This window comes from Vigna umbellata, chromosome 4 (genome assembly GCF_029865625.1).
Source record: "Vigna umbellata cultivar VRB3 chromosome 4, Vumbellata_1.0, whole genome shotgun sequence".
Classification (NCBI taxonomy): domain Eukaryota; kingdom Viridiplantae; phylum Streptophyta; class Magnoliopsida; order Fabales; family Fabaceae; genus Vigna; species Vigna umbellata.
Genome location: NC_142168.1, coordinates 71437262 through 71447474, shown reverse-complemented (window position 1 = coordinate 71447474; position 10213 = coordinate 71437262). Strand labels below are relative to the sequence as shown.

At 32.6% G+C, this 10213-nt stretch overlaps 1 protein-coding gene across 2 annotated transcripts; it reads right to left on the bottom strand.

Annotated features, from left to right (window-relative positions):
• On the bottom strand, window positions 1-3986 carry LOC148201136 (syntaxin-22-like). 2 transcript variants are annotated; one of them, XM_088114285.1, is made up of 7 exons: window positions 3623-3984; window positions 2904-2997; window positions 2482-2621; window positions 2162-2236; window positions 1442-1599; window positions 1224-1324; window positions 1-437 (listed from the first exon to the last, which is right to left on the bottom strand). In XM_088114285.1, exons 1-7 carry the CDS (start codon window positions 3808-3810, stop codon window positions 372-374), a joined length of 822 nt encoding a protein of 273 aa, XP_087970411.1. In that variant the 5' UTR covers window positions 3811-3984; the 3' UTR covers window positions 1-371. The 2 variants fall into 2 exon arrangements, with proteins under 2 accessions (XP_087970411.1, XP_087970410.1); XM_088114284.1 differs by lacking the exon at window positions 1-437 and having other exon boundaries at window positions 450-1324; window positions 3623-3986.
• Window positions 3987-10213: the final 6227 nt, after the last annotated feature.

Here is a 10213-nt window from a genome sequence, read left to right as displayed (position 1 = left end):
TAAAAGAGAAACATATTACCATATACGAAGGTTTTACTGATTAGTCAGCACAACCAGCCAGTTTCAGTGTTGCATTTACAAGGGAAATGAAAGAATTAATACCTTTTCAATTAAAGAAACAAGGAGAGAACTTACAACATAAGTCGTTACATATTTGAAAACCCCAAACACTAACATATAGAGAGAACATAACATCCCACAACAAAATCATGGGAATTCCCACATCTTGTACTGAAATCAGATGCAACAAACTCCAGTCAATCGCCAGATCCGACAAAACACCGATCAAGTTATATCTTCAGCAAGGAAGATGATATCTGCTGCTCTGTATATATGCATTTACTTCATAATGGAATTGAGACAATATTTGTCTAAGCAGCAAGAACTATGATCACGATCAGAAGCACAATCCCAAAAATCACCAAAAGCAAGCATGTCTATGGAGAAAATAAAAGAGCACAAGGTTAACAAGGGAAATACACCAAGATTTCAAAAGGGTGAAAAAAAGACTAAACATTGACCAACGATGTACAAACAAGTCTTTCAAGATGGTAGACAGTCTATGATAACTCCTTTAAGTAGGAAATTGCATAAGCTTATTACTTATTCCATCAACCACTTCTTCCCTTCCATATTATGACAACGATGCAATAATCCTACTTTCAAAATGGAAAACAAATATTGTTTGCAATGTGCAAACTGATAATAATAGACAAAATTACAGGCTAATCCACCTACAAAGATTTAAGCTGCATGTATAGTATGTTCAGAATACGTTTCTCTATAAGTATTTCTAGAAGAAGAAAATAATATAAAATGAAATAAACTTTTCTCCATAATGTAAAATTAGTTCATGCACAAGTTAAAAATATTTTTGAGAAATTCTACATATTAGCTTATCCGTAAACTAGTTTAAATTTATATAAGTTCAATTAATTTTTCCTTCGTATTTTCTTCTTGTGGAGGAGTTTATTCAAATAAATCCATTGTTATTTCCAAAATACGTGTCATGTACTGTAATCATAATAAATTTAATTTTGCAAGTAAATACATCAGCACAACAAGTCAATACAAAATCATTTTTAAATCAAATTCCATTCTGTGGTCAGGGCCATTAGTCAAACCCTCTTTAGAAGATATCTCCTCTGGAGATTCCACATATAAAAAGTCATTTCATGGAAGGAGGTTAGTAATTTTGTGGCAATTAGAAATTGATACATTACCAAAGAGGAATTTGATCTTTGGGTCTTTGAAGCTTTTAAAAGTTGAGATTTTGCTTGTGCTGTTGCTGCATGGGAGTTCTCAATGTTGGAGCCAATATCATCTGTAAAATGAAATTTAGTTGCATTAGAGAACATGAACAAATACGGAAAAATAAATTTGTATACAGCGATATAAAATGTGCACAATCACAAAAATAAAAGGGAATGAGAAAAAATACCAATCATGGTTCCTTGCTCATGGACAAGCACAGCAAGATCTTTGAAGATCTCGTTAACTTCACCAATTTGCTGCTGTATTTCTTGAATGCCTTGCTCCCTTTCCTCAATGATGGCCTCGTTAAAAGCAATCTCATTATCTAAGAACAAAACCTCCTGCCTGCAGCATGAATAAAACAAGAGCTAAGGTACTGAAATGATGCAATGTAGAAAATTTGAAAACTCCGATAACGCATAAATTCAATTATTCATCTACTTTAGAGACACAACGGATAATTCTAACATTGATTATGCCACCAATTTCAATACACCAGAGCATTATAAGAGAAAAAAAGCGGGAAGGGAGCTTTTGGTAGTTGATATCAATTATTTTCAGGATAATAGTATGTTGCAGATGAATATGTGGTACTCCAACAGCTAAAATGGAAAGATTTCCTTTTTCAGGATAAACAATTGACATTCAGTTGTCCAATCAAACTTAACAATGTAGCCACGATCAATTCATGATTCCAGCTCCTTCGAACCACCAAAGATGAAACAATAAATAAAAGCATCCTATTTTTCACCAATTCTAAATTTCAAATGGTTAATAATCCTGATCATTAACCCAATATTACATTTCAAAAATTGCTTTTCCACACCATATATTGGAAATAGATCAATAATACACAAAATGAATCTGCAAATCACTGACATACTACTAATCATAAATGAGAAAATACCTCCTTGATTCCACGAGTAAGGCACGCTCTTCTGGTGATTTATCAGAACCAACACCTAATTCACCAGCAGTATAGCTGCAAGCCCAAAGGAAAATCTCCGTCATACCATTGTTTGCAAAGGTATATTATACACTGGCAGTGATTACAGAAGAAGAATCGATAACCTAGAAACCAATTGCATAATATTAAACTGCAAAATTCTAAATGTAGCCTAATCTAAAACAGGTCCCACTCTGCATAAGCCATACACTTCAAAACAAAGGAGAAACATAGTCTTGCCCCTAAACTTCTATAGGCTCTAATTATAATTGATAAATCACCTGGAAGGAAGGACTGCTTGGGGAACAAAAGGAGTGTATGCTGTTTCCCTTTCAGCTGCAAGACGTTGTGCCTTCTGAAACTCTTTCAATACTGCTTGAAAATCTTTCGCAAGTTTAGCATCTGCGATCTTCTTGCTTGCCTGCAAAAATAAGAAAAACTTTTAGGTAAAAGGCATTGAAGATCATGCAACCATACAAAGGATTTGCCTGTCACAAACTTTCATAGTATTCTTTAAAAGAATGATGCAGATTGATTATAAAATTACCAATCCAGTAAAAATGACCGCAATAATATAAGTAATAATAGTATTCAGAGGAGTTAATGCATTTTGGAAGACGATCACAAAATACTGAGACGGGGACCAAATAAACAAACTGCTCGTTCAGATGCAGTAAAACACAAGATCAAGGTTCAAACTTACATTAACTTCAGCATGGTGATCAATGTCACTGGCTTGCTTAAGTTTAGCTGATGTATCCTTCACCAATTGCCCAATATGTAGTCTTGTCTTGTGGCTGTAAGTTTTAAAATAGGTTAAAATATTAGTCAACCACAGTAATAGCAAAAGAGGTCCTTGTTCTACTAAATCAAAACTTAATATACAAAAGGGACAGTGTCCAGTTTGCAAGGCTAAAAAAAGAGTTCAGATTCCCAACATCCCTCGGCTTCATCTGTTAACTACTTTGAATGACGAAGCTACCTTCTATAAAAGTATAACTACTTAACATGATAATCACCAAATATTCCATTACATAGAATGTCCTGTTCTTGAATTGAAAAATTAGCATATCACTACATATCTTAATCCCGACTAGAGAAACAACAAGAAGAAATATAACCTCGATCAAAGCATCAGAAATAGCAATTTTGATCATTCTTCCCAAAAAATAAAGGTCCGCTGCAATTCAATCGAAAAAAAACCCAAACTTAGCCCATCTAAACGAAAACGATCCCCAAAACGCCAAGCAACATGGAAATATTGTAATTCGAGCGGCCATTCAGCTGATTCGACAATTTTGATGTTGAAGGGGGGAAAGGGGGGAGGGAACGTTTCTTTATCTTTTTCTTCGGAAAATAAAAAGTCAATAACGATCAGTTAGCTGAAATCAAAGAAATTGAGTGTGATGATGAAGAACTAACAGCTTCTCACGGAGCTCGGGGGTATCTTTGGGGGTTCCGAGGGTGTTGACGAGTCTCTGGAAGGTGGAGACGGCGGTGTTGATCTGGAATATTCCGGCAGCCACTGCCTGCGTGGGGTCCTGCTTGCCGTTGGTCAAGCCACGCCTGGAACCGAAGGGCCGACCAGCCTCGATGTCCTGAAAGCTCATAATTCCGTTTCACTTTCTCGAGAAAATTGGGAGAATTTTCCTGAGAAAGGGAGGGAAAAGGCGAAGGAGGCGTTTACCGGGATCTGGGAGAATAAAGAGAGGGGAATTTGAGGAATTAGGGCAATGCAAGAAAAGGGAAGCGAACGAAGATTTGGATTCCGTGAGGTAGTTTCTTCGGTGGGTCTCTATGGTTGTAATTCCCTGCCGCTACATTGGCGTGGACGCGCTCTTCAAACACGTGTCGTTCTTCCATAGGATGGAGTCAAGCTTCTATTTTGGTGGCGTCGTGGTAAATTAATAACTCCTAATTATTGGTGCTGTGTTTACTTAATTTTAAATTGTGGGAGAGGGAGCCACCGTGGACGCTTCCTTTTGTACGTGTCTAATCATTTTAATTAAGTTTAATATTAAAATTCATTTTTTATAAATACAAACTTAAAAGATTATATGTTTTCACTTTTCTATATTTACTTTCATTTGTTTTTTTTTCATAAACTAATAGATTTTGTTTTCATAACATGTGTATATTCTGTAGCCTTTTTAATGTCAATAGTAACAATTTATAACTAAATATCACTTATAATTAAATATCAAATATATATTGTATCTTCAAAATTCAAATACATTCTTAATAAAAAATCGATATTATATATATATATATATATATATAATTAAAGAAAAAGGGCAAAGTGCAACAATAAACTTTGAATAAAAATAATTTAATTCAAATTAACTTAGATTTATTAAATACGTATTGTACTTTATAAAAAAAATTAAATCATTAATTTTCTAGTCAACGATTTTAGTTTCCAACTACACTTTATCCTTCAAAGTTTTCTTATGCGAAATTAATTTTTAAAGTGTGTTTTCTCATTTAGAAGAATCAAGACCATAGTTTTATATGTTTCTAGTATCAATGGAACAAAATAATTTATTGTACTTTTTTTTTAACTTTAACTTATTTAATATCTTTAGACCTAACTTGAGTTTTTAAGTTTGCAAGAAATTATTAAAAATTAAAACAGAAACATATATTATTTATTGTGAATCAAAAATATAGGTTATATGTTAAAATTATTTACTAGTTACAAATTTTAATATGATATAATTTATATATTTTTAGTTGAATAAATTACATTTTTATTATTTATTATGTGCAACTCACAGTCTATAATACCTGTTGATAACTCTAATTAAATTGTCCAAAATGTTGGTAATTTAATCCGTAAGGTTTTCAAATTTGGAAAGTTTTACTTATGAGCAAAAATCAAGTTTCATGAATCAAAATGACCACACATTTAAAGAAAATAACATAATATGAAAAATAAATGTTTAAAATGCTGTGTTATTAACTATTATTTGAAAGCAACACCAAACGGAATTATGTTCTTGTCTCTCTTTACAAAAAAAATATGTGAAACAACAAGACAAGGCAAGGCAAGGCAATGTAATGAAACACGCAATATTCCGTGGATAGTTCCCGCAGGTATATTACAAAGAATGGAAAACTTTGCATCTATAGCTTGCTACTTCAGTGTGATGTTGGAAGCTAGTTCGCAAGCAATATTGAAGGTTGTTGCTCCTCTTCCACAAGCATCGGGATTTCATCCTCTCTTTATGGATGCTGATTCAGTCTTAAACAATAAAGTGCGAGATCTTCTAAAAGACATGGCCTTTTTTGGGTTGGTTACCTTATGCATCCAATCTCTGTAAATAAAAGATAAACATACGTTCAAAGAGGCACGAAACAAATTCTTGAATAATTTTCTCTCTCGCATAATAGTTTCATCAAGAGTTCTTCTTCTTTCTTTTACAAAAATCATCTTGAGCCATTTCATTTTCGTCCCTTTGTTCTCTTTCTTCTTCTTTTCCATAAATGTCCTAGGTTTAGTTATTGAAAATACTTTCTAGTTTTGTTATCCTCGAAATTTTTGGAAAGTTCTTATTGTATTCGTGGGAGACTTACGCAACACACTTGTAGATAAAGTCCCTAAGGAAAATAATCTACACGTCTTGAAAATTATTGTTGATGATATTATTGTAAGTTTCTACAACAATCTTAAAGACTTATAACTGACATTAATAACCCAATTCCAGAGAATTAGAACATTGTTTCCATAATGCAGACGGTCTCCGCAAAACCTTTCCTAGATATATAAAAAACGTGTGTCTAGCCTTTTTAACATGTATGGAGTTACTACTTCTCTTTCATATCCAAAACCCAACTCTAGTCTCCCTTCAAATTCAAAACAAGTTGAAGATTGGATTCATGCGAGTAAAGTATGCTAACACACTCTACTTAGTGCACTTTCTAATGATTTATTCGATGTGTATTATTCTTATAAGAAAGCAAACGACATTTAAGATTCGTTGATTCTCAAATACATTATTGAAGATGTTGTCAGACAAAGGTTCATCATTGGGAACTACTACCACTAGAAAATAATTGAAGATAAAGATATAAAGTCTCAAATTAATGAGTACTACAAGTTGTGAAGATATCAAAGCGGAGAACATTCTTCAGCCCGATGAATTTGTTTCAATACTTCCAGAGCTCATCACACGCTACAAAAATATTGTTATTTAATGGAGGTTTATTTTTAATTTGTGGAGGTTATTTAATTGTTATTTTTCAATTTTTCAAACCTCCATAGTTAAAGTCGTAGTTATTAATTTGTAGGAGGTTTTTTATGACCCCTGGTATCGAATTTATATTGCGGAATGTTTTTTTAGAGAGTTTTAACATCTTCTATTAGTGGCTATTATTTTTGCGGAGGCTTGAAACCTCCTTTATTTATAATTATCCACTTTCATTTATAATTTCTTAATTTAATGAAATATGTTTTTTATAATAAGAAATAAATAAAATATATAAATTTGTAAAATACACCAAAATTAACCAAAATTAATTTTATTGACTTAAGATAAAGTATATTTATTGATAATTACAAAATAAATATAAAAAAATACATAGGTAGAAAATGTAAGATCTGGAAAAATATTGGTTTTACAAGTAGTTTTAAGACTTTGAGTTTTTGTTTGGAAATTAATGTTCTTGAGTGTATATTTTTGTTAGAACGTAATTGTTATGTTATATTTTTATATTTTTGACTAGGTCTTTTACCTTTAATTAATTTTTATACATAATTGTTAATGGTCTTTTACCTTTAATTAATTGATGTAGAAATTAATTAAGGGGTGGTTTGGTGTTTAGAAACCCTAGAAACTCTAAATCAAAGAGAGAAAATAGAGGAAGAGAGGAGATTGACATTTTGGGAGAAGAAGAGAGAGAGAGCAACAAAAATGTTTTAATGTAAAAGAAGATTGGTAGTTTTTTAGGGTTGTAGTAAAGCCTTATGATTGACCAAGGTATGAAGAAGCTTACCTTTGTTTGTTTATGGTTGTATGTTATATGTGTTCTTGATATCTTGATTGATAATCCTTGTTTTGATACATGCGTATATGATTATAATTATTCGTGATTATTGTTGGGTAAGAGTTTGTGTATGAATGAGCATAGGGTTTTGTAATATTTGTGAATGAGTTTTTCCTATGAATGTATTATGTATGTTTTGTTGGATTATTCCAACAAAGGGTTTGATGCTATAGAGAACAAAGTTATGATGCTTTGGGGTTTTCATGCAAATATGTGTTGTAAGTGTTGGGTTGTAGGGCTCCCTTCCTATGTGAAGAATATGCCAAATAATGTGGACCATTATGTCTCACTTTGTTTTAGTGGAGATGGGTCAGATTAATAAGGTACATTAGAGTCATTTTAAGAGAGAGAAAAGCCCAGTGAGAGATAAAGGAAGAGAATAAGTCATTATCGCATAACATAAAACCTACACTAGTGTTTTTGTTGTTGTGAAGTCGTTCACTGTTGGATAGGGCTGATTTTTGGACAGTGGGTTCTAGACGTATGGTTCTTCATTTTGACCATTCGGATTGTCAATCGAAAGTCTAGTTTTGGATAAATCAACCTTGAATCAACAACTCTGTTTTGGAAAATTTCATAAAATCTGCACTGGTGTTTTCGTTGTTGTGAAGTCATTCACCGTTGGATTGGGATGATTTTTGGACAGTGAGTTCCGTATATATGGTTCTTCATTATGACCATTAGGATCGTCAATCGGATGTTTAGTTTGGAAGAAAACAGCCTGACAACAACAACTCTATTTTGGAAAATTTTCATCTTCGTTGTTCTCATTTGTAAGCATTATGCTTAGTTAGTTTGGCTGATTGAAAACCCTATTTGGTGTTTTTATCGGATACACTTTTGCACCTTATTATTGGGGGTATAACATGTCAATGATTGGATCTGGATTATTCAAGTGATGTATTATATGTGTTTGAGTATGTTTACATGATATATGATGCTTGAATGCATGTATGATGTGTTAACTATGTTTCCACGTGATCTAGGATTGATGTATGTATGTTTTAATGCTCGATCATGTCAAGGATGTGTTTCAATTTGGAAATAATTGATTATCATTAGTTATAATCGATTATCTGCACGTTGGTTTTGAGTGTGGTTTCAGGAATAATCAATTATCTTGGATGATAATCGATTAGCCCTTCCTGTGTAATTTTTTGGTAAATTTCATTCAGGTAATCGTTTATCTTAAGTGATAATCGATTATCACAGTGCATTTTGGTGAAAAATGACAAATTTGATTAAGAATGGACGTGAACCAAGTCTGAGGAGTTGTGGAACATGATGATAATGAGAGATTGAGGTTAGTGGTTATGTTTAGGGTCAGTTTGACTTGTGGTTAAGAGTGAAGCATGAGTGAGTGTTAAGATGTACGTGAGTATGTGATTGATGAGCAAGAGAGTGAATGATAAGTCTACTTGTTGTACCTCATAAATCCTGGTTCTATCTACGGATAAGTGCTTCCTTTTACCTTGTGTGCATTGGAAGGAGATGATCTGTAGGGGAGACTACAAATGTCCTATAGGGGAGGTTACATGTGGCTTGTAGGAGCGACTATAGTCGGTAAGGTAGGGTACAAGAGTGAGATGAACTCTTTCCACTATGGTATTATGGTACGGTGATGCTCATGGTCTTGTTCATGACTGGGATAATCATGATGGTGATGTATCTATGATGATGATCATGGTACTTGAGATGCTTCAGATTATGTTATGTTGATAGTGGTATTACTATAATGGTTATAGTAAGTAATTAGCATGGGTGTTAATGAATGGATAGACCAAAGGTCTATGTGTGAGATGTTAGTGATGATATCATGGGTTAAAGATCAAGGATTATGATCGAAGTTCAAGGATCGGGGATCGAGGATCGAGTAATTCAATATAATTGAATTGTTTATGTTAAAGTATTAGAAATTCTATTGTTATTACTACTATATATGAGGTGTTTAATTATGGTTGATATAATCAGAAGGTATGTATCTTGTTGTGTGTTTGATTATGGTTGGTATAATAAGAAGGTATGTATCGTGTTGTGTGTTTAATTATGATTGATTGAATCAGTATGTATGTATCTTGTTGTTATGATTGTTTTATCAGTAACTTACCTCATACATGTTTGTGTTTGTGTGTTTGTGATTGAAATTGTCGGCAATGATAGTATAATGTGTTATACGTGAGCAAATAATGTTACAGGTGTTCTAGAGGCGTGATTGACTTGAGAGAGGATGGGGAATAACCTTGGGATTCATTTAAAGTTATTTTGTTTTACAAGTTAAGACAATATAATTGGAGTATTTTCTTCGTTATTTTATTACTCGAAATAATGTAATTGGATAAGGTTTTCTTTAAGTATGTTTCTGCGTTATGATAAATTTTGAATTTTACCGATTTTTATTAACTCGTGACATCTCAGAAATCGAGGTGTTACAGAAAAAAGAGGGGAATGTATTACAGTGAATGTATTCTCGCCCAATGACCACCAAGTCAATAACTCTTTGACCTTGGCTTCTCTTTGGGAGTATATTTTCGCTTAATGAGTTTTCATAATTATGCAGATTTATGTCATTCTAGCCTTACAAATTCATTTCATCAACAACACAGATGTCAAAACATACCAAATTTGCATTACACAACCTTCACTAACTCAAATAATCTCATTTGTCATACCAATCACACAGCATTCCAAAATTTCACCATATAATCAATTTATGTAATTTAAGAACCTAACCACAATTCAACAAAGCACATTTATCACATAAATCAATCATTTAGTCAATTCACCATACAAACATAAAATTAGACACTTGAAGGTATATATAATTTAAAATAGTGCAATTAGCTTTCCTTACTTAAAAGATATATGAAATTGATCTAAGGAATCTGAAATCCATTCAAGCTCACAAAATATCCTATCTATACCTAAGGAATAGCAAAAAAATTATTAGGACACACCATTAGAACCTAT

Coding starts and splice junctions, on each gene's coding strand:
- LOC148201136 (XM_088114284.1), bottom strand. CDS start 3,810: ATGAGCTTTCAGGACATCGAGGCTGGTCGGCCCTTCGGTTCCAGGCGT. Junction 1,600..2,161: donor TTACTCGTGGAATCAAGGAG/GTATTTTCTCAT, acceptor TTCATGCTGCAG/GCAGGAGGTTTTGTTCTTAG. Junction 1,325..1,441: donor TGAGCAAGGAACCATGATTG/GTATTTTTTCTC, acceptor TTCATTTTACAG/ATGATATTGGCTCCAACATT.